Genomic DNA, 25,119 nt, shown 5'->3' with positions numbered 1-25,119 from the left:
GGGCACCTGTACCCCAATGTTTATAGCGGCACTCTCAACAATAGCCAAATTATGGAAAGAGCCTAAATGTCCATCAACTGATGAATGGATAAAGAAACTGTGGTTTATATACACAATGGAATACTACGTGGCAATGAGAATAAATGAAATATGGCCTTTTGTAGCAACATGGATGGAACTGGAGAGTGTGATGCTAAGTGAAATAAGCCATACAGAGAAAGACAGATACCATATGGTTTCACTCTTATGTGGATCCTGAGAAACATAACAGAAACCCATGGGGGAGGGAAGGAAAAAAAAAAAAAAAAAAGAGGTTAGAGTGGGAGAGAGCCAAAGCATTAGAGACTGTTAAAAACTGAGAACAAACTGAGGGTTGATGGGGGGTGGGAGGGAGGGCAGGGTGGGAGGGAGGACAGGGTGGGTGATGGGTATTGAGGAGGGCACCTTTTGGGATGAGCACTGGGTGTTGTATGGAAACCAATTTGACAGTAAATTTCATATATTAAAAAATAAAAAAATAAAAAAATAAAAAATATTTAGTGCAGAATTGGAGGCATTAAAAAGGGAATGCAGCATTAAAAAAAAAAAAATTTTCTTAGCAACGACCATATTTATTCAATTACTGTTCAGCTCTGATAGGAGGATCTAACTGCACCACTTGGGGGATAGAAACAAACAACATCCAGTGTAGGTCACGCCCACAGGAGTGCTGTATTTGTTTTGTACAGCTGGTATGATGTCTTACTACAAATTTAGTGGCTTAAAATAACACAAGTTTATTTTCTTACAGTTCTGGAGATCGGAAGTCCAAAATGGGTCTCACTAGGCTAAAATCAAAGTGTTGGCAAGCTGCATCCCATGTAGAGGCTCCTAGGGAGAATCCACTTTCTTGCCTCACCAGTTTCCAGAGGCCACCTGCATTCCTTGGATCATCACCCCCTTCCATCTTCAAAGCCAGCAATGACCAAGTTGAGCCTTTCTAACTGAGCCATCTCTCTGCTCAGACTCTGCTTCCCTCTTCCCCATATAAGGACCCTTGTGATTACATTTGGCCCACCTAGACATTCCAGGATAATCTGTTTATATTCAGGTCAACTGATTAGCAACCTTAATTCTATCTGCAACCATAATTCTCCCTTACCATGTAACATAACATATTTTAAAGTTTCCAGGGATTATTTGGGTCCATTATTTTGCCTACCATATATGTCCATCATAATTTGGTACAGAATTTTGAACCATAAAAGTCAGAATACCCAAACCATCTGTCCCTCTCCTGCTGCTGCATGTCAACCAATATTTTTCACAGGGGCTCTTTTGTTGAATAACTTACTTCCAGAAATGGAAGGGACCCTTAAAGGGCATTTAATCTATATTTCTTTCCCTGTCTACTGAGCTAACAAGGGGTCATGAATAATGGTAGTTTCTGTTGCTAGAGAATGTGACTATAACTGTAGAGCTTTTGAACATAAAAGAAGAATAGTTTCACCTAGATTACCTGCTAGTCCTTTCTCCTCCCCCTCATTCCCAAGGGAGATCCTGGGGTCAATTTGTTGGCATTATGTGTAGATTTATCATTGTAGTGATTAAGATAAGCTTTGGAGCATGTTGACTGTGTTTGAATTGTAAGTACATGATTTACAGGCTATGTGACCTTGGCCCAGGATTTTACACTGCACAGTTTATGGAACTCTTAGAAATAATACATAATAGGACCTACCTCATTTGGTTGGGGTGAAAGTTAAATAAAATAATGTGCACAACACATTTAGAACAGTGCCTGGCATATAACTGGTGCTTTAAAAAAGTTAGCTAAATTGTGGATTATTTTGTCGTTCCAAATACCAAAATAATATTTGATGGTTTATTGGTTGAGCTCGTTTTTCTAGGAAAGTCTTATTTCTTTGCCTAACACTCTCCTGGGATCTTGAGACCCTCCATATTTCTACCTGTCCCCAGGAACTGAATATTGGATGTAGGAGCTTCTCTAGTTGTCCTTGTTCCATTTGACAAAGCTTGGCCGTGTTGGAAGCTCCCAACCTCTCCTCAACACTTCTCTGTACCCTGCTAAGATGGGGTAGGTTACTGTTCAGAATTATCCCCTGCCCACCCCATCCATCCCACCCAATAGAATTGGCCATCTTATTTGTCCAATAGGTTGTTAGAAGTCATGATACAAGCAAGGGCTTCAGAAGTGTCTGTGCAGTCGAGTGTGTCCTCTTGTACTCTGACATGGCCAAAAGACCTTCCTCCAGGAAGTTGTTCCCCTGCCCTAGCCTGGACCCAGAATGAACACAGGGAGCAGAGCCATCTCAGCCGTCCTGCAGTTCTGAGAAAATAAATGACTTCTTTTAAGCCCCTGAATTTCAGGATGGTTGGTTATATAGCATTATGGTGGTAGTAGCTGCTACATTTGCCCACCCTCTTATAATTTTTCACAATGTCCCATTTAAAAACTAATCTTTGAAGTAATCTAGTCTGTAATGCTATTCACACCTTCTCCCAGGAACCTCCTGCTCCTTGTACCCAACATTCTAGTGTTTTCTCTCTTTCCTTTCCTCATTTCATTTTCAAATGATAATGTCATCAACCCAAACACCTGTGAACAAGAAGCTATGTACAATAATGTTCACCAAAGAATTATTCATGGTAGAAAAATATTGAAACAATGTAATGTCCATCCTCAGAAGAATGATGAATCAACCATGATAAAGTCATAAAATGAAATACCATACACCAGTGAAAATGAATGCCTAGCTACTAGAGTAGCTAGCCTTGAACGAAAGAGCCAGTGGAAGTATATACATCACCATATCATTTATTTAAGTTGAAAAGCCTGCTATATAGTGTTCTATAATACTTACAGCTATATCAACATTTTGAAACAAGTATAACAACATGCAAAAAAATAATAACAGTTTATTGTTGGGTTATCTCTGGAGAAAGAGGGAGGCAAATGGATCGGAAGGAGCACAAAAGGAACATCAATTGTATCCACTTATCTTTTAAAATATCTCAAAAACATTCTCAATGAATACAACATAACGTTTAAGCTTTGATAAATCTGGGTGATGAGTACACAGGTAGTCAATATTATTATAATATAATTTATTCTTGTTGGTATCTTTAAAATATTTCACAATTAAAAATTTTATATAGTAATTTTTTAAGTTTATTTTCAGAGAGAGAGAGAGAGAGAGAGAGAGAGAGAGAACGAGTGGGGGAGGGGCAGAGAGAGAGAAAATCCCAAGCAGAATCTGCATTGTCAGCGCAGAGTTCGACATGAGCTCAAACTCACGAACCATGAGATCATGACCCAAGCTGAAATCAAGAGTGAGCTCCTTAACTGACTAAGCCACCTGGATGCCCCTATATAGTAACTTTTTCAGAGGAAACTATGGGAGTTGTTGTAAGCTGCTTGCTACAGTCTGAATGTTGGTTTCCTCTCAAAACTAGTACGTCAAAATCCAACCTCCCAAAGCAATGGAATTAGGAGGTGGGACCTTTGGGGTGATTAGGTCATGAGGGCAGAGCTGTCATTCATGGGATTTGTGCCCTGTATTTGTGCCCCAGAGAGCTCTCTTGCCCTTTTGGCCATGTGAGGCACAACAAGAAGACAACTGTCTACAAACTAGGAAGGGGGCCCTCACCAGACATGAAACCTGCCAGAGCCTTGGTCTTGGACTTCCCAGCCTCCAGAACTGTGAGAAATAAGTGTCTTTGTTTTTATAAGCCACACAGTATATGGTAGCCTGTTCTAGCAGCCCGAACAGACTAAGATACTGCTCTTCTTGACTGTTCCTACCTCAGGCTGTTCCCGGCCCTCTTGGTCATTGTCTAATGTTGCCTCTTGAACAAATCCCAGAATTGGCTCCACCCTAGCGTGGCACCTGCTTCTCCCTGGGAAAGGGTGCCTGTTCTATCCTGACCTCCATCCTTGGCTTTTGCCCTCAGGCCTTTGCTGTAAAGTCCTGCTCTTTCAGGGGCGTTTCACTAAAGGCAAAGAGACTAAAGACTGTGAAATCCCACTGGGAAGAGCCAAAACCGCCACACTGCCCTCATTCCACCTCTCATTAACTTCATTTGAAGTCCAAATGGCAGAGGATCTAGAGTCTCCCTGTAGGATTTTAATTTTCTCTTCTCTCTTTTGATTCACAGTTTATGGAACCTGCATAACTGCCTTTTTAGAGGATGAGTTGGATCCCTAGACCAGTCTCCCTCGAACACGTTCAGTGCTTCCCCACTACTAAGTTGTGCCCAAACACTCGAAGTGTGTCATTCAAGATTCAGCCCTGCCCAGAGGAAAGGTACATAAGCACTGAGGCCAGCGCTGAGTCCCAGTTATGACACTTTTTACTCCAGTGGCTCTGGATAAATCACTTGGCTTTTCTAAGCTTCAGTTGCCTCTGTTGCAGATTGTGATAAAAATAGCACCTCCTAGAGTTGCCTTGAAATAAAAGAGGAGTTGCCATCAGGCACTTAGTCCAATGCCTGATACCCAATCAACGGGTAGCTTCTAGTGTTCTGTACTACATTCTTCAACACCCAACTCACGATTCCCTCAGTTCAACCAGGGCCTTCATTTTTAGCCTCCTTTGTTTGTTTTGTTGTTCCTAATGCCTAGAATGCCCTTCTACCTTCCTATCTCCCAAGTCTGTGGTTCTAATCCTCATACTAGAGAGCCAATAAGCTTAGCAGAGGGATAATACAATTCCCCGGGTTCAAAAATGAAGTTCTATCGTTTCCTCCTTGTGTGACTTGCTTAAATCACTTAATCTCTCTGTCTAGGTTTCCTCATTTATAAAATGGGGGACAGTAACAGTACAGGTATCTCCTGATTTTCCAAAGTTCCTGTGAGGCCACTTCGCTTTCACCAAATACTGACATCCTTAGTACCTGTTTTTCCTAACTGAAAGAAGAAAGGAAAAAAGGCAAAACCAAAAACAGGGGCAGAATCTGGGAGCACTCAAAAGCTTTTCCATATAAATTAATGGTGATGGCTTCTTCACTTCCTGCCATTTTGGCTTAGGGAGGGTTTCGCAGGAACACTACTTCCAAATACCTGGGAAACCGGTATCTACCCTATAGGGCCGTTGAAAGATTGGTATTAGGGCATCCTCCTCAAGAATTTAGAACAGTGCCCGGCCAAAGTCCATGCTAGAGAAATGTTATGGGCTGGCACTGGTGTGGAGTGTTCGCCCTCCGTTCCAGGCCTGAGCTTCTTGGGAGCCGGGACAGTGTAATCTTTGAATCCACGCGCCTCGAACGAAATAAGCACTGCAATCAATCTGCAGAGTTTAACGCAAGAGAAGGGGACGTGGAAACCGAGGAAACGGGTCTCGGTGTGAGGGTGTTGGGAGACGAGGGCGGGAAAGCGTGGCCACCCCGGAAAGCGGAGAGCTGCGGCGCCACGGTGCAGAGGTGGAGCCCCGGCGGCCGCGGGGCGCGGCTGGCTTTTCCCAGGGCCTCCGGCGGCGGTCAGGTGGGGCCCGGAGGCCGGGGGAGGGGCGGGAGGAAGGGGTGCGGTCGCGGTCGCAGACCCAGCGGACGCGGAGCACCGGCGGCCGGGCGCACTCCCTCTCGCGGTTCTCCCGCACCCCGGGTCCCCGCGGCCCCGCTTCAGGTAAGTTCAGCCTCCCCGCGCGTCGCGCGGCTGCTCGGCAGCTGGGAGAGGTGGGCGCGGGGGCCGATTCCCCGCGAGCGCAGCCCACGCCGCATACCAGCGGGCCGCGGGGGTGCGGGGCCTGAGAGGCTTCAGGGAAGAGAGTCCACGACTCCCATTTCAAATTGGAGGAAACTGAGGCCCAGAGGAGCAACCATGGGGGTGTCCCGGGGAGTCACCCAGCTGTGGTGAGGGCGGGGCGCAAACCGACCCCCAGCTGGCCCTGCGCCCTGGACCCTTCAGGTTCCATCACAGCTAGCAGCTTACGGATCCAGCTGGCCATCTCGGCCTCCCAAGTCCCGAACGTGTTGGGGACAGAAAAAGAGCAGGGAGTCACAAATGTCCTGTGGGTCCCTGGGGGCTCAGGAGGGGCTGGCTCGAGCTCCATTCTGAGGACTTGGAACCCCACCCATCCCTGTGAGCAGTTTCTCCTCTTTAAGTTAAGCCATTTATCCTACTACACTTAATTATTTTTAGGTGGTAGAAGAAAAGTACATTTAGCTATTAAGTATTGGGAATCGGAGGAATTTGCTTTTCCTTGAAAAGACTCACCTTTTTCTTTGATTGCAACAGAGTCCATTTCACGGCTCATGAATCATCTTGCTGGCATTTAACTCGGCAGGTGGGGAATCTGACTCCTAGATTGCAAATGACCGTATATAGGAAACTGTGGTTTGTGCAAGGTCCCAGGGGCTCTGGGTCCCTGATGGCTCCTCTGGCTGCTGATAAGGAGTTACATACACAGCCAGACTTAAATTCTTTCCCAGGATTTGTGTTCTACACAAGTCTACCATCAGGGAGAGCTACATTTACAACTTGTTTTATCAACATCGTAAAAACTGTAACTCATTATAATGTTATTCTGCAAAGATATTACCATTGGCTTCATGAAGGCAGAAAATTTCAGACTGATGAGAAAGGGAATTTAAAGATGTAAAGAAAACCAGAATCTTGTTCTCAGAGCTATGGTGGTTGTGTAGAGCAATCTGCTGAGAAATAGGAATTGGGGATGAAGTAGAGGAAATGAGGGAGGTACTCTAATCCCTTTCTGAAAAGCATCATTAAAGTTCTGTTGTTAGGTCACATGGCCTCCAGTATGGAGTGATTTCTTAAAACTTCAATCAGTAATAATTGTTAATAATTTACAATTCCCAGATTGTACTGGATCAACACATATTGAACATCAGCTTTGACAGTGTTTGGGATAGGCACTTGGGGAAGGCAGAAGCATGGAAGTTAACTTCATACCTTTGGAGTGTCACTGTCTAGATTGAGGAGGGGAACACTCACTTGCTGTGTGGCTGGACCATTGTTGTACCTTCTCTGTGCCCCAGCTTCTTTAAATGCAAAGTGGATAGTATTAATGACACATAGCTCCTTAGATTATTGAGGTTTATATTAAATCATTCATTCATTCATTCAATAAGTGCTTTTTGGGGGTGCCCGGGTGGCTCAGTCGGTTAAGTGTCCAACTTCAGTTCAGGTCATTATCTCGTGGTTCGTGGGTTTGAGCCCCACGTCAGGCTCTGTGCTGAATGCTTGCTCGGAGCCTGGAGCCTGCTTCAGATTCTGCTGTCTCTGTCCCTCCTCTGCTTGTGCTCTGTCTCATTCTGTCTCTCAAAAATAAATAAATGTAAATTAAAAAAAAAAAAAAGTACTTTTTTAGTGCCATCCATGCCCCAGGGAACAAATATGACAAAAAGCCTTGCAGAACTGACCTAGTGCTTTTTATATTACCTGGCACATAGTAAGAACTCAAAATGCTAGCTGATATTATAATACATATTACTTCATTCTGTGCTAGCAGCCCTCCTCTTTTTACAGATGAGGAAACTGAAGCTCAAAGAAATTGAGTTTTAAGATACAAAATCAGGGGATGCCTGGGTGGCTTAAGTTAAGCATCCAACTCTTGTTCTCAGCTCAGGTCTTGATCTCAGGGTCGTGAGTTCAAGCCCCATGTTGGGCTCCATGCTGGGCATTGAGCCTACTTAAAAAAAAAAAAAAAAAAAAAAGAGGCAAAATCAGAACTAGGACACCTTGTATCCACTGTGTATACAGAGGGATGCAGTGTTAGACCTGGTAAGTAGAGGGCCCATTGCCCTAGGCTACAGAGCGCCTGAGAAAATCAGGCTAAATATTTCCAGGAACTAATAGTGTTGATTTCCTATGAACTTTGTTCTGGAGCTATCTTTAAATTTTTAGATTATTTTGTTCCCAGGATCAGTGGGAGCAACTTGTATTTCTAAATCAACCATGGAGATATACCAGCATGTTTGAATAATGTCTACATATGAAAAGTGCATGGGTTCCCAAACAGGGCTCCACCAAAGAATTGCCCTTTTCACCTCTGGGCCCTACCAGGAACCAGACTGCCTTCTTAAAGAGCAGGCATGTCTGTTTATAACAGGCTGTAGGCTTGGAGCCTTGTAAAATGTAAATGGAGATATCACAATCAAGCACGAAGAATCAAAGTGAAGCCAGCTAGAATTTGTTGACCATTTCTTTTTCTGCTGCTGTTCCTTATGATGGTATGGATTCTGGTTAAAAGAACTCAGCAATCAACATAGTTCTATTGGATTTTTAAATGAGTCAAGAATTTGCTTTCCAGGAAACATATGTATAAACCTCTCAAGTGTAGAGATTTTCTTTTTTCTGGCTTGTTTTGACCCCTACCCAGATCCAGCACAATCCCTTGTATATAGTAGGTGCTCAGCAAATGTTTGTTTAGCAAATAAGGTACTTGATGCTAGAGACACATCATCTTACTGAGATGGTTTCTCTTTGAATGTTGACTTCTGGTTTGCGGATTAAAGATTAAGGGTTATTCTGAGATTATTGTGTTCTGAATCCCAGATTTATTCTGTTTAGTAATTTTTTTTCTTTTAATAGTTTAGTGTGATCTCAATTCAAGCAAAAGTGGGATATCATGGCCTCTATCTGGGTAAGTAAAAACCAAGCCCTCATAACTTATCCTAGTCAAATCAAAATATAGAAAGTCAAGTCAAAATATTAGTAAAAATGTTTTGAAAGTTGATAAAATGTTCATTGGAAAATATAACATGCCAAAAAAGCTAGAGGATGTCTAAAAATAATAAAATATAAAAATGTATTTGTAGAAGTACATAATTAAAATTATTTTTGATGATACCAAATTAGAGATCAATAACAGTAAATTTCATCTGTGATTTGGGAATTTATTATATGGTAAATATAATGGTTCATATCAGAGAGGAAAAGATAGCTTATTCAATACATAATGTTAGGAAAAGTTCTAGCCATTTGGGAAAACAGTAAATCTGTATTCCTTCTCCCTTCTTACATTAAAAAGAATTTCAGATGGATAAAACACTGAAATGAAAGAGACAAGATATGGGTGAATTTTAAAAATAATCTTGGAGGGCCATCTGGGTGGCTCAGTCAATTAACGTGTGACTCTTCATGTTGGCTCAGGTCATGATCTCAAGGTTTGTGAGATTGAGCCCCGTGTTGGCAACACAGAGCCTGCTTGGGATTTGCCCTCTTTCCCTCTCTCTCTCTGCCCCTCCCCTGTGTGTGTGATCTCTCTCTTACTCAAAGTACATACACATTTAATAAATAAGTAAATAAAAATAAAAATAATCTTGGAGTAGGAAAGGCAGTTACAACTATGACACAAACCAAAAGCCTAAAAGAAATACATTGATCTACTTAACTGCATGTAAACTTATGGTTTACATGCAAACAACACTATTAATAGAGTCAGAAGACAACCACAGGGGAATAATATTTACAGGATAACAGACAAAAAACTTATTTCCTTAACATAACAATTACTTTAATAGGGGTGCCTGGGTGACTCAGTCAGTTGAGTGTCTGACTTTGGCTCAGATCATGATCTCATGGTTCGTGGGTTCGAGCCCAACGTTGTTGGGCTCTGTGCTGACAGCTCAGAGCCTGGAGCATGCTTCCGATTCTGTGTCTCCTTCTCTCTCTTCCCCTCCCTTGCTCGAGCTCTGTCTCTGTCTCTCAAAAATAAATAAATGTTTAAAAAATTGTTTAATTACTTGAAAAAATCAATAAAAAAAACTCAATGGAAAAATTTGTAAGGGACATGAATAGGACATGAAAAGAATTACAGATGTAATACATGAAAATATATGAAAAGATGCTATCTCTCACTAGGAAATAAAGAAATGTAAACAACACAATGAGAAACCATCTCTACCTAAGTATTGGTAGAGGCGAGGAAAACATATAGTAAGACCAATGTCGGAGAGTATGTCGATAAGACAAGTACTCTCATACTCTGATCATGGGAGATTAAACCTGGCACACTTTTCGATGGTATTTTGGTGATATCTATCAGTGTTTAAATGCACACCCTCTTTAACCCAGTTATTCCACTTCTGGGTACTTATCCTATAGATATACTTACATAAGGCTGAAAAAAATACAGGCTAAAAGACATTCATTTGTATTCATGAAAATATGCAGGCAGCATAAATGGCCATGGGGTATGAAGTGGGTAAGTGACTCATTTGTAACTTACAGCCATTTTTAGGTGATCATTAAAAAGAATGGGAAAAAAGGGGGTCCGGTCTTTATATATTGACGTAAGAAAATGTCCAAAGAGGAGTGCCTGGGTTATTTAGTTGGCTGAGTGTCAGACTCTTGATTTTGGCTCAGGTCTCGATCCCAGTGTCGTAGGATCAAGCCCTGCATCAGGCTCTGCCACTGACAGCGTGGAGCCTACTTGGGATTCTCTTTCTGTCTTTCTCTCTTATGGGGCGTCTGTGTGGCTCTGTTGGTTACTCTTGATTTCGACTCAGGCCATGATCTCATGGTTTGCGGGATCAAGCTTCGTGTTGTCATGCTCTGTGCTGACAGCACATGGAGCCTTCTTGGGACTGTCTCTCTCCCTCTCTCTCTGCCCCTACCCCCCTCTCAAAATGAATAAATAAACATTAGAAAATTCTTTCTCTCTCAAAATAAATATTCACACACAAAAAAATTCTCTCTCCTTCTGCCCCTCTTGCCCACTCACCCTCTCTCTCTGAAGTGAAAAAAAAAAAAATTAAAACGTAATCAATGAAAAATAATCAATTTGCAGAATATGTCTACAGAATGATTCTGTTTATAAGAAAGAAAAAAGAAAAAATATCCATGAAGACTGAATTACATGAAAACTTTTTAGAAAGGCAGAATTGTGAGCAAGGGCACATTTATTTTTTAGTGCATCACCTTCCATGCTCTAAGTTTTTTGTGAATCATGAACATACATTATATTTCATGAGTGAGGGGCAGAAAGGCCTAAAGAATAGCTTGTATGGAGATGTACCAGCCCTAAGCATGGGTGGTGCTGGGCGGAGGTGTGCTGCTGCAAGATTTGCTTGGCCCCAAGTTATTCCCTTACCATGGCCAGGAGGCCAATCAGTCCTCTTTCCAGGTCTGAAATTCCTGCTGCTATTGTGAACACTTGGTAGAATCAGATGGGGAACAAAAAACAAAAACAAAAACAAAAAAATCTCCCTCTAGTCCTTGTCCGTTAGTAATTCAACCTGAGATTAGTTGGTCAGGCTCTCTAATTAGTGGGTCCGCTGAGACCTTCAAAGTCATGGCTCATTTCTGAAGGGCTGGGAGAAACCCAAATGTGTGAGAGAGGGTGTATTTGTGTTCTATTGCCACCATAACCAATTACCATAAATTTAACAACTTAACACAACACCCATTTTTTTTAATCTCACGGTTCCTGTGTGTTAGAAGCCTAAACTTGGTCTCATGGCACTAAAATCAAGGAGTTGGCAGGGCTGTGTTCCTTTCTGCAAACTCTGGGAAGCATCCATCTCTGAGCTTATTTAAGTTGTTGGCGAAATTTACTTCTATTGACAAATGAATGGGTGAATTAAATGTGGTACGCTGTCCCCCTTTTTCGCAATTTCACTTTACATGGTTTCAGCTACCCACAGTCAACCACAGCCCACAAGCAGAACGTCCTCCTTCTGACAAATTGTCAGAAAGTGAATAGTAGTGGAATACTTTCTTTCACTAGTTTCTAGATCTCAGCGCCTACATCATTCACCTCAGTTCATCTCATCACAAAGGCGTTTTATCCTCTCACAGCATCACAAGAAAGGTGAGTACAGTTAAGATATTTTGAGAGAGAGAGAGACCATATTCATATAACTTTTATCACAGTATATTGTTACAATTTTTTATTAGTTGTTGTTAAGTTCTTATTGTGCCCAATTTATAAATTTAACTTTATCATAGCTATACATGTATAGGGGAAAATAGTATACATAGGATTCAGTATTATCTGCAATTTTAGGCATCCACTGGGGGTCTTAGAATGCCTCCCAGTGGATGGTGGGGAGGTGGCTACTGTATATCCATACAGTGGGGTATTATTCAGCCTTAAAAAGGAAGGGAATTGTGATACATGCTACAACATGGATGAACCTTGAGAACATTATGCTAAGTGAAATATACCAGTAATAAAAAGACAAAATACTATGATTCCATTTCTGTGAGGCATCTGAAGTAGTCAAATTGATAGAGACCAAAAACAGAGTTGTGGTTGGACCACATAGAGACCAAAAACTCCAGTTGTTGGGCTGGAGAGGATTTGCTGCTTGATGGGTATGGAGTTTCCATTCTGCACAGTGAAAAAGTTCTGGAGGTCTGTTTCACAACCGTGTGAATATTCTCACCACCACTGAACTGTACACTTAAAAATCATTAAGGTGGTAAATTTTATGTTTTACCATAGTAAAAAAAAAAAAACAAACCCTCAGATTTTTGTAAATATTCTTATCACTAACTTTTATATGTTCTGTTTTTCCCCCTTACACACAAAAGCACATTAAACGCCTAAAAACAAATAAGCGATCAAGTCCATGCTTTTCTCCTAAACTACAGATCAGTTTGCAGTTACCAGTGGATGGTGAGTTTATTGGAGTGTTATGATCAAGAGGGAAGACTTTGGTTGCTATTTTAGTACATTGCCATGGAAGATGAAAGACTAGCTGGTTTCCTGGGTCTATAAATTTGAGGTGTGTTGGCAACCATCCATTGTGTCAGATGAGTCAACAATCTATGTTGCATTACTATTTCCTTTGGAACTGTTGCATATCTCTGTTCAGACATGTGTTCTCCTACTTAAAACCCAAGGAAAGGGCCTGATACTGTAACAGTTTGTACTCTTTGGACCCAGGGTCCCTTGTCTTCTGTTGCCTTTAGGTCATAGCAAGCATTCAGGCAACCACAAATTAGAACTAGTCTTAGGAACATGACTTTGTGTGTGTGTGTGTGTGTTTGATACCTTCATTGCTTTGGGGGTGGGGGGCAGGTGATCAGGAGCTCTTGGGGGGGGGGCGGGCCAACTGCCTCTTCACCACAGGCTTCTGGCTGTGCACGATTGCATTGGCTCTGCCAGTGGCAGCCATGCGCACATCGGGGCGGTACTTGTTTTTGAGGACCACGTACCTGATGCTGCTGAGGGTTGCCTGGGCATTCTTGTTAATGGGCTGCACGTAGGAGGTGTCAGGTTTTTGCTGGTTGGATCCCCGCTTCATGACTACCACTAGACCTTTGCCATCCGCTGCGGGTCAACACCCACAGTCTTGCTGTGAATCACCCCATTGTAGAGGAAGGAATTGTGAGCCTTCAGGTTATGGGCCTCATGCTATGTGTCTGCTCACTCCTCTTCATCAGGAAGCTGGAGCAGTTCGGCACCACTATCCATTGAAAGTGGGCGGACAGGGCAGCAGAGTCGGAAAGAGCCGGAACATGACTTTATGAAGATGTCATAGCAGTATATTTCCTATACATGCCTTCTACAGTGCTGACGCTCTCGAGCAGATATTCTGGGGTTTTTGCTCCTTGGTCAATTCCTAACTTATTTTTACAGAATAATGAATGCAATCTGCTATTTGTTTGAATCTTCTGCTATTTGTTTGAATCCTCAAATTAGCATTTTTATTATGCTGCTAATTTTTTTCTAAACTCATAACCACCGTAATCCTTATGAGCTAGTATAACATCTTAACTTGCTATACATTCTCCCTTCCCCAGTCCAAACTCTACTTTATAAATGAGGAAAACATGGAACCACTGAGGAACCAAGGGATAAAAGGTATTTTACAAAAATGTAACTTCACATAAATGTGATGCCTGCAAACTTTGTCTTGAAGAAGTTCATCAAAAGGCAGTTAAACAAAGCAGCAAGTACCTGCCACATTGGGCTCTACTGGGAACAGAAGGAAGACAGTCCAGCCACAATCCCAGCTCTTCTCTCACATAACCCTTTAATGGGTTAAGAAGTGGGCCCTTGACTATGACCTTGAGCAAGTTACTCTCAGTCTCTTGCTATCTCTGTTACCTCACCTGTAAAATGGGTATAACAGTAGTACCAACATCATTTAGTGCTTGTAAGCATTAACCCAGTTCATGTAAAATTGCACTAGCCGTGCCTGGCATGTAGTGAGCCCTCAGTAAACGTTAGTTGTAATCATTATCATTCCAACGTATTATTTTTTAAAAATCATCTTCCTAGCTAATTAGTATCCCTGCAACTGTTTTTGTGAAGGAGTTTCTGGGGCCTGATTTTATGACAGATCAACAGCATCCTCTTCCCCACTGGAATGATTCTCTCTGAGCCATCTGAAAACAGATGGATTTTCCTCAAATAGATTCTTTCTGACCACTTCTATTTTGAAGATTATTTTTAGAGCAGTTTTAAGTTCATAGCAAAATTGAGGCAAGGGTAAAGAGATTTCCCATATACCCCCTGCTCAGACACATGTGTAGGGTCCTCCATTATCCACATCCCCCACCAGAGCGGTACATTTGTTGCAACTGATGAACCTACATTGACTCATCAGAATCACCAGAGTCCACAATTTACGTTACAGTTCACTCTTGGTGTTGTACATTCTGTGCCTTTGGATATTTGTATGCATTTAAAGATATGAATGCTCTGTTCCCACTCCAACTGTGTATACTGCAGAACAGTGCTGACGTTCACTACCTGGAGTTAAACTCCAGGTTTAAGAGCCCTGCCCTCACTTCAGACACCAGCTGCATGCCTCAGAGCTACCTGCTCTTCTGACCTATACATTCAGGGATTTCTGTGACCCTCTAGCTTTCAGTAATCATCTAGAACAACTCACAGAGTTCACTGAAAGTGCTGTATTTGTGATTACAGGGTTTTTTTTTTTTTTTTTTTAATGTTTATTTATTTTTGAGGGAGAGAGAGAGAGAGAGCATGAGCGGAAGCGGAGAAGGGGCAGAGAGACACACACAGAACCCAAAGCAGGCTCCAGGCTCTGAGCTGAAGTCAGATGCTTAACCAAGTGAGCCACACAGGCACCCCATTACAGTTTTATTAGAAAGCCTGCCTACACATAGAGACATAGAGCAAGGTCTGGAAAGGCCCTGCGTCCATGGAGTCAGGACGCATCACCCTCCCTTGCACATCGTGTGTCCACCAGCCAGCGATCTCCAGAGTTTTCACTGGGATTTCATGACATAGGTGTGATTGATTGAATCACAGGCCATGGGACTGAAATTAATCTCCAGTCTCCTTCCCCTCCCAAACTGCCATCCTACAGCTATCTAGAGGCTTACCCTGAGTCACCTTGTTAGCATAATAAAGACACTCCTCTCTCAGGAAATCCCAATGGCTTTGAAGCTCTATGCCAGGAACCCAGGAAAAAGACCAGATATTCTTTGTTAAATGAGTATCTATATATGTATATATACATATATCTATCTATATCTATCTATATATGTATATATTATCATACATATATAACTCACATCAAGGCTGCACAGAATTTCCAAAATATCATATTCCTTTATTGTTTACTAAAATTATATTAACAATAAGGTACTGGTTACCTTGTGCTGATCAGAACTTCTGCTTGGAAGTTACTATCTTTAATAATAAGGAACACAGGGGAAAATGAGTACATGTTTTGTAATAAATACAGATTAGCAGGCAAAATCACTCAAAGCATGAGGTCCATGGAGAAGAAATACTTAAAGGGATTCTTGACGGTGGAAAGGTTGGGGAAGGCTTATGTAGGGTGGAAACTTACTAATAGGAAAAATTAATCCCTGACAATGTGTTCTTGTGAGGAAGAGAGCACAACTTTTCTTCCCCACCCAACCCTTCCTCTCTTTCCCCGGGAACAATATTGGTGCAGTTTGACACATGAGGACACAATGGTTCCATTTCCTCTGTGTAACCCGGAGTAATGACACCAACAGTAGGGATGCCTAGGAGAGGTGCCGTGTGCTACTGTGAGAGAGAATTAGGGAAAGTGATGCCTTTCTCTTCCTTTCCCATGGATGACACCAGCCCCAGGCTGTTGATGCTACTGGTCCTGGGTACAGAGAGTTGGTGAGAGCCCTGTCCAGTTCATATATCTAATTTTGGTGGGGACATCCCACCTGACCTTTCTTTCCTGGTGTGTTTTCTCTTCCTAACCACACAAATCTAAAACATGTGTGGGGAGAACACCTGTGTGACACACATGTGGTTGTGTTGAATTTCTCCTCTGATCTGCCTGCCTACTGCATCTCAAGGCTGGAGGATCTGGCTCTAAAACTGTTTTCATTGAACTAGACTCACATCCCAAGGAGATGGGCATCATGCCTGATTAGGTGCTCTTCAACACGACTGCAACTTCCTGTCTGGTGTGTGTTTTAAGCCGTGTTCCCTAAAGCTTCTTTGGATAAATATTGGCACTCAGACAGTTGCAAAAATGGTCCTCTGCAGGAAGTTAATGAAAAACAGGTAAGACCTGGATTTCAAATCAAAACATTAGAGCCTTGTTTCAGGACAGAGTCTGGAAAGAAACACTGTCTAATCTGAGTGAGAAGAGAGAGGATTCACTGGCAATGAATGGACTGAGCATTAAAGAGCTGTCCTTTGCCACCCCCTGGCCCCAGGTCACCCGTGAAGGCCCCTCTTTCACACTTAATCATAATAAAAAGTGTAATTTGCCAAATCTATGAGTCGCTATTGGAGAAGCCTGCTAAATCACAGGCAAAGAGGAAAATAAAAAGTTTTAGATTGAGAGCAAGCAATGTGAAGGGAAGAAGGTATAATTTGATTCTCTTGAAAACCTGTGTTTTGATGCATGTGGAGTAGTTAGAAAGCACAAGCATTTTAGAGTACAGAGCAAGAAGATAATACAGACGGAGAGGTCTCACGTGCATTAGAAGAGAATAAGTCAAAAGAGCAGAAAATTCTCAATCTGTCCCTTCCTCCATTATCAGATTTTGCTCCTTTGGTTTCTAACCATTTGTGTTGGAGTAAATACTTCACCTGGGTTCTGAAGGCATGTTTAAATAGGCGTAGTGACAGTTCCGTCTGAACAGCGTGTACAAAGCTGAAGAATGCATTAGTCAGATTTTTGAGGTATGACATGGAGCTCTGAAAAGGCACATAGTGGCATTTGAGAGTTATCAAAGAAAGCAAGACTTAGGATAAGAAGACATTTTTAATTCACGTATTCATTTAACAAATATTCGCTAAGCATCCGCTATGTGCCAGATACTTTTTTAGGCTCTGAAAATACAGAGAAAGAGAAATTTAAAAAACATGGAGCTTATGTGCCTCTGATTTTTATTAGGGAAGGTAGCTAATAAACTAAGAAGTAAATGTGTATTATATAAAGTCAGTTTTAAGTACTCTGGAGGAAAGCAAAGGTGGATAATGACAGTGATGGAGAGTGTGCTTTTTCTGCTCAGATATGTGAGCAGAAGTCAACATGGAGTGAGAGAGTGGGTCGGGAGAATATCTTGGGGAAGAGCATCCAGCAGAAGGAACAGCAGGTATAAAGTCTGAGATGAGATGTATCACCCCCTGAGGTGACAGGAGGGGAACAAGGAGTTTTGGGGAGGCATGACACTTCTGTTTTGGGGATCCTGCAAGGACCACAGAGAATCTCAGTAGTCCCAATAGCCTTTGTATAAACTCTTCAAGGAATTTCCATTATGTAGGTTTACTTTGCATTAGGAAGAGTTCTTAGATCTGTAGCAACTCGTTAGGATTGTCACTTCCCAAACACACACTTGTACAAAACTCATAAAATAATGCATGTAGCCATCGTGTTATGTGGGCATTAATGACCTTGGCCACAGACACAAGAAATGTTCTTTCTGTAATATTACAAACAGTAAACGTCCCTGATCTCGGTCCCTCATGGGTGGATTTCCATTCCCATAGAAGTGATGTGGGAGCAGACTGGGTGTCACCACTACATTCCCAACATCCTGCCAAACCAGTGCCATTTTCTAGCCAGGTACCCATTTTAGAAGATGTAGATGATGCAAGATTCCCCAATCCAATAAGTCAGCTTCCCTGTATCTTCCAGAATCTTCCAGAGTTATAGGGTAGGTCCCTTTAACAGAAGTGTCTCTCCTGGAGGATGAAGTTGGATATGTACTTCATCTAACTGAGGATGTGGCCAGCATAGCCATACTAGTCTTCCACTCTCTGTGGCTCTTGGCCAAGCAGAGTTTGGTCAAGAACTGTTAGCTAAGTTAAGTTAAACCTGACTGATTGTGGATTAAAAATGTAATCTTCAAATACTGCTACTAAATAACTCAAAAGAAGATGAATATAAATTATTTATAATCCACTTCAAATAACGAAAATTATTCTGAGAAAGAAGTTTGTGTTGATAAAGACTTTTGGGAGGCTCAGTGTTTCAGACTCAATCCAGTTAGTTAGGTTTGCTGCCTTCACCAAAGAACCCCTGAGTGCTTGGAGAGACAGTTAGAAAGACATAACAGAGTCACTGGAAACATCCCTGGTTCACCAGGCTTCCACCCTGGCTTCTGGAACCAGCTTGGAAAGATCTGGAATAGCCTGTGGTACTGAAAGTAGCCACTGAAATATTTCTAACATATTCCAGATTTCCTAGGATACAATGGTCACTTTGATCTCTGAACTACTGATGTTTGAAGGAAGCAATTTCATCAGGCAGCCAATTGTGTTGTGTACATCTTGGAGAAATTCCACACCTTGGGATGTCATCATCTTGCTTCCATTTTCTTCCAGCAAACTCATTCATAGTTATTTATTAAGCCCCTATCTGAAGACTGGTACTGGGCTAGAGCTGGATACAGTGTAGTGAGTAAAACAAAAGGTCTCTGCCCCTTGGAATTTTATGTCAGAGGAGATAGAGGTGCAGATATAAACGGTGAGAGGTAATACTGAAAGCTGAGTGCCCTAAGCGGGGAGGGTTGCTGAGATGGAGACCAACAGGAGAGGACCCACTCAGGTCAGGTGGCCAGAGCTGGCTTGTCAGAGAAGATAGCCTTTAAGCAGAGGAATGAAGGCAGAAGAACATTCCAGATAAAGGGGATAGCACAAACAAAGACAGTAAGATGAAGAAGAATTCAACACATGTCAGCTGGGCTCTCAGAGAACTGAGGTGTGCTAGACAAAGGGGAGAGTAGCTCTGGGTGGTAAGGATGAAGAGGGGAGTTGGGTCAAGCCACGCAGAGCCATGGGGATGACTGACACAGAGCCCTTGGCTGCTTGTGGGAGGTGGTAGGAGGTGGGCAATGGAAGGAAGGGAGACCGCTGCAGATGTCCATGTCCAGGGCAATGGTGATGGTGACTTGGACAACAGTAGGGGCAAGGAAGATGGGGAGAAGTACACAGGAGATGATCTTTTTGAGAGAGTCTAAATACAGTAGGCTTTGCTGATGGATTGCATTTGCAAGGAAAGACAGACACATCAAAGGAGACTCAGGTTTGTGGAGGTTGGTGGTACCATTTAAAGGGTCGGGTACTGAGAAAGAAGGGCAAATTAGGGACGAGCTCAGAGACTACAGTCGGATTGCCTGGGTTCAAATCCTGGCTGTGCCACAGGCAAGCCAAATGACCTTGGAGGAGTCTCTTCTCTGTGTCTTCTCCTCTCTAAAGTAGGGATCATAATAGTCCCAAGTGCATAGGGTGGCTTTGAGGATTAGATGAGCATATATGGGTAAAGCAGAAGTAAGTACAATGTAATTGCTATGTGGGGAAAGAAATCATCTTGAGAGAAAATAATGAATTGATATGTGAGACATAAAAGCAGACACATCAAGTACACATTGAATATATAAGACCAGTGTTCAAAATAGAAGTCTGGGCTGGATTTATAATTGTGGGAGTTGTTTGCATGCAGCAGAGGGTACTGGTGGGAATAACCCACAGCAGGATTAGAGGAAAAGAAAAGAGATTTTCCATTTTGCAAGTACCTAATTTATAGAGGTCAGGCAAAGAGGAAACCTGACAAAGAATAAATGCAAGCTGGAGGGGCAAGAAGAAACCCCAGGGATGGGTCCCAGGAGCCAAAAGAAGGCAGAGGTCTGGCTGGGTTGACCATGTTTGACACATGCTTCTGAGAGGTCAAGGTGTCTTCTGATGATAAACTGTGTTTCATGGAAAGCATAACACAAATAGTTTGTCCCTATCTTTCCTCATTTCTGAATCACACATCTTCTACTCCAGCCCAACACCCTCCTCTGTTACAGCTTTCCAGTGCTCTTGCTCTGAGACTCCCCTGATGAAATCATTGTGTTTAAAACAAGAAAAGAAGGCAAGTATGGATCTTTCCTCAGTTGAGTGAGACAAGTAGAAATGCATACATGTCCTCTGGACCTCTTGGACGCATTTCAGACGAAGCTATGATGTCACTGGCTTCTCTCAATCACTGGAGGCCGCCAATCCCTGCTTCTCCCACCCCCTGCTTCTCTCTGCTGCCCCTGGGTGGGAAACACTCCAGCAGTGGTGATGAGGAGCCTGTTGTTTACAGGGATCCCTGCTGTATTCATTTCCTGGGGCTGTTAACAAAGTTTCACAAACTGGGTGTTTTAAAACAAGAGAAGTGTATTTGCTCACAGTTCTGGGGGCAAATCAGGGTGTCCATAATGCCATGCTTTCTCTGAAACCTGAAAGAGGATCCCTCCTTGCCTCTTCCAGTGCCTGGTGGTTTGTTGGCAATCTTTGGCGTTCCTTGGCTTTCAGCTGCACAGCCCCAGTCTCTGCCTTCACGGTCACATCACCTCCGACATGTCTCTGTCTTCACAGGGTTGTCTTCTAAGGACACCTGTCATATTAAAGTAGGGGCCCACCCTACTCCAGTATGACCTCATCTTAACTAATGACATTTTAGTCAGCTTATATCCAAATAAGGTCACATTGTGAAGTATTGTGCACTCGGCCCGACACATCTTTTTGGAGGGACACGATTCAACCCATAATACTTGCCTCCCTTGACCATATTTCATCTCAGGGCCCTTTACAATCAGCTTTCTTTGCTTTTGAAAACCAGCTTTTACTAGAAAAATTGAGTGAGAACCCCACATTTTCCAAGTCATGATTGCTTTATTTATTTATTTTTTTAGTCTACTCCACCTTTCTTTCTCTCATAAATCTTCATGACCCCACAGACTGTTTTGACATTGAGCGAAGAGTGATCATTTCTCCCCAGCTTTTCAAGAGTTCCTGAGTCCTGGAAGTTTATATGAGGCATTTATTTGAAAGTTTAATTTTAGGATATGGCCTTTACAGGACTTTATGAAGTGATGAGTGATTTGGCTCTACCTCACCCTCAAAATGTACCTTGTAACAGCAGCTGTTCTCGCTCTGAAGCATTTGGCTTTAAATATGTTTCCTGTCAACAGGATTGCTGCCTTGTGTTTTTCTCTTTCATTCATCCTTCTGAATATACGTGTTAAACTTCTTGCAAACCCAATACACTGGGTTTGAAGAAATAGGTACAACCGGGTTTCATGGTCAAGGACAGACTGACCTCTCTCAGGGCAGTTGGGGGCGGGGGGCTGGTGAGGGGAGGTGCCAGCAGACAGCTCTCCAGACCCAGCTTGGCCACACCAATGGCTTCAAAGAATCAGGCGCTCTAGTGACCTCCAAAGGATAGTTCTAGAAGATCAGACAAGATGATACTGACATGAAGAAGACAGTTTAAACGAGATGCAGCCTAGCCTGGTAATCAGGAGCAGAAGCTGATGAGACTGTCCACTTCCTGGCTGGGTGAACTTGGACAAGTTACTCAACTATCGGTTTTTGCATTATCCGTAAATAGTATGTACTACACCTGCCTTACAAGCTAATTGTGAAAATTGAATGAGCTAATGCAGGAAATGGGCTTAGCACAGGACTGGCACACAGTAGCAGCAATTGTTATTAATGTCAAGACCTCCTGTTATTTTCCCCCCTTTATTTAGACATTCCTTACTTTAATTTATTTTCCAACTGCTTTCAAGATCATTTCCCCTTTGGGGGAATCCGAAGGTCAAGTTTGAGAAAAGGGAAGAAACTAAATGTATTTAAAGAATGCGGAAATCTGATAAAACATTTTTTTTTTTTATAAATAAAAAGACTTTGCTAAGTATCCATGTCCTACACTAGCATGACACTTGGCTAGGGTGTCAGGGTTAGTGGAAATAAATGAAGTCAAGCCTTGAGTAGTAGTTTAAATATTAAGGAATTAAGCCTGCAAGGAAGCAGGCGATGCAAATAGTTTCGGTTGTCTGTAAAAATGCCAGCATTCCTGAAACAGTGAGCTCATCATCAAATTCTTCTTCCACCTCCCAGAAGAGAATCTATGGCTTGTTTACTCCTTTTGCTTTGGTTTTCTGGGCAGCTGAGAATGAAATAGAGCAGTGGTTCTCAAACTTTAGCATGCGTTAGAATCATCTGGAAGGCTTGTTAAAACACAGATCCCGAGTTAAAACACAGCCCCAGGGCTGACTCAGTGACTAAGGCTGATTCAGTAAGTTGATTCAGTAAGACTGGAATGGGGCCTGATAATCCGCATTTCTTTTTTTTTTTTTTTAATTTTTTTTTTTAACGTTTATTTATTTTTGAGACAGAGAGAAACAGAGCATGAACAGGGGAGGGGCAGAGAGAGAGGGAGACACAGAATCTGAAACAGGCTCCAGGCTCTGAGCTGTCAGCACAGAGCCCGACACAGGGCTCGAACCCACGGACCGTGAGATCATGACCTGAGCTGAAGTCGGACGCCCAACCGACCAAGCCACCCAGGCGCCCCGATAATCCGCATTTCAAACAAGTTCCCAAGTGGTGCAGATGTGGCTGATCTAGTACCTACACTTTGAGAACAGCTAATGTGGAATACTGTGATACATTGAGATATGGTGGAGAGCACAGGGCATTTTAGACACGAAAGCAGGCAGATTCAAATTCTCCAGCTGTCCTTAGCAGCAATTATGTTAAGCAAATAACTTCTCTGAAATCAAGTTTCTTCCATTTTTAAATGGAAATACTGTAATAAAATCTACCTTGTTAAGGTCATTGTAAGACTGAAATAAATTGTAAAGCACTTTGTTCATGGACTGGCATGTGCTGGTTTAAAAGATTCTATTAATTTATTTTACTGTACAATTTTTTTCATAAGTCATGTAAATATTCTCGAATGTTCCGGGCAACCAAGTCTATCAAATGAATAATACTGCTTATTTAAATAACTGAGGCATTCTGAAAAATTTCACAAAGCTTCCACTTTAGAATTTCTATGCCATTTTTCAATCTGGTGTGTGTGTATGTGTGTGTGAATGTGAGTGTGTTTGTGTGTGTGTGTGTCTTTTTTTTAATTAAACAAGCAGTTCCTCCCCATTTAATTCTTACTAGGTGGCAAATTACAGAACAGACTGAGAATTCCAGCCTTCTCTGATTTTGCGCGTTGGAATTTCAGCATAATTTGATGTGTAGGTAGTAGAGGACAGTGAAAAGGTCAAGGCTAGAATGCAAACCTTGAGTTTTCATGAACGATTAGAATCTGGTTGCAGTTTTGCCTTCTAGTTTTCAGAAGCAGACACGCGTGGTACAAAACCACCAGGGAACTTCTTAAACGCGTAGAGTCTACCTTAACACCTCATTCCTATATGGTTCAGAATGTCTAATGAGGGACCTGGTCAAATGCATTTTAAAGAATCACCCCAGGTAATACAGACATTACATTTCCAGAAAGACTAGGAGTAGGCTGGAATGGTCATGACTGCATTCAAATTCAGGTTCTGCTGCTTAATTAGCTGTGTGAGTTTGAGCAAATTCGCCAATCTTCTTAATGTCTTTTTTTTTTTTTTTTTTTTTTTTTTTGAGAGAGAGAGGTTGAGGTGAGGGGGGTTAGAGAGAGAAGCTTTTCTTGTTGTTAAAATTTATTTATTTTTGAGAGGCAGAGAGACAGAGCATGAGTGGGAGAGGGGCAGAGAGAGAGAGGAAGACACAGAATCTGAAGCAGGCTCCAGGCTCTGAGCTGTCAGCACAGAGCCTGATGTGGGGCTCGAACTCACGACCCATGAGATCATGACCTGAGCCAAAGTCAGACGTTTAACCGACTGAGCCACCCAGGCACCCCAAGAAAGAATCTGTTTTTTTTTTTAAATTTTTGTTAATGTTTATTTATTTTAGAGACAGAGTGTGAGCGGGGGAGGGGCAGAGAGAGAGGGAGACACAGAATCTGAAGCAGGTTCCAGGCTCTGAGCTGTCAGCACAGAGCCTAACGCAGGGCTTGAACTCATGCCATGAGATCATGACCTGAGCTGAAGTCAGACGCTTAACCGACTGAGCCACCCAGGTGCCCCGGGAGAGAGAGAGAGAGGGAGAGAGAGAGAGAGAGAGAGAGAGAGAGAGAGAGAGAGAGAATCTTAAGTAGGCTCCAGGCTCAGTATGGAGCCTGACTCGGGGCTTGATCCCATGACCCTAGGATCATGACCTGAGCCGAAATCAAGTCTTAGATGCTCAACCCCTCCAATCTTCTTAAACATTGGTATCTTATATGTGAAATGGGTCATTCTTACTCATTTATCAGAGCTGTTGTGCAGGTCATATTAACATATCTATTAGGTGCCTAGCACAGTGCTGGGTGTGAAGCACTCAAATGCTCCAATATTGTGGTAGATCTTCTAAAATGCCAGATATTTAGATAAGATCAACACAAAAGTTCCTAGATGGATAGAACTGAAATGAAGCCAGTTGGCTCTGTGAGTCCATAAAATATTTACTAAGCCTTGGAGAAATGATTCTCCAAAGATTATATTGAAGTGACTGATTTCTTACAGGTGCCATTAGATCAGACGCATTCACAACTAGTTTCTAACCTGTTATAAACACTCTTTTAGAATTAGAATTCCTTATTTTGGATGCTTTAAGATTAAATAAAGAGTGTTTGATCGTATTGAAACAAATTGTTCAACCTAATGTACTGAATCAGTGGCTTCTCATTTTTTACTGTGCCAGAACATTAATTTTCCATTCACTTTAATGTGGCAAGATAATGTCCAATTGTGAAAATATTAAACACTTCAGGAGAGCCTAAATGAAGCCATGTTAGCACAAGACAACAGAACCAATATTATTCAGTAACAGGATAGGAAAATCAACTTAGAAAGAAAACATTATTACTGTAAAGACACGTTTTTATTCCAAG

The 25,119-nt window shown here is 42.2% G+C and overlaps 1 protein-coding gene across 1 annotated transcript in view; it reads left to right on the top strand.

The window, feature by feature from the left end:
- Nucleotides 1-5,495: 5,495 nt before the first annotated feature.
- ANXA3 (annexin A3) overlaps nt 5,496-25,119 on the top strand; it is a 53,000-nt gene continuing 33,376 nt past the window's right edge. Inside the window, exons 1-2 of the mRNA XM_042936113.1 lie at nt 5,496-5,623; nt 8,552-8,603. Of these exons, the coding sequence (XP_042792047.1) occupies nt 8,589-8,603 (15 nt within the window). The 5' untranslated portion in view covers nt 5,496-5,623; nt 8,552-8,588. The remainder of the gene's footprint in view (nt 5,624-8,551; nt 8,604-25,119) is intronic.

The sequence above is a fragment of the Panthera leo genome, chromosome B1 (genome assembly GCF_018350215.1).
Source record: "Panthera leo isolate Ple1 chromosome B1, P.leo_Ple1_pat1.1, whole genome shotgun sequence".
Taxonomy (NCBI): domain Eukaryota; kingdom Metazoa; phylum Chordata; class Mammalia; order Carnivora; family Felidae; genus Panthera; species Panthera leo.
This window is presented reverse-complemented; position numbering and strand designations above follow the sequence as displayed.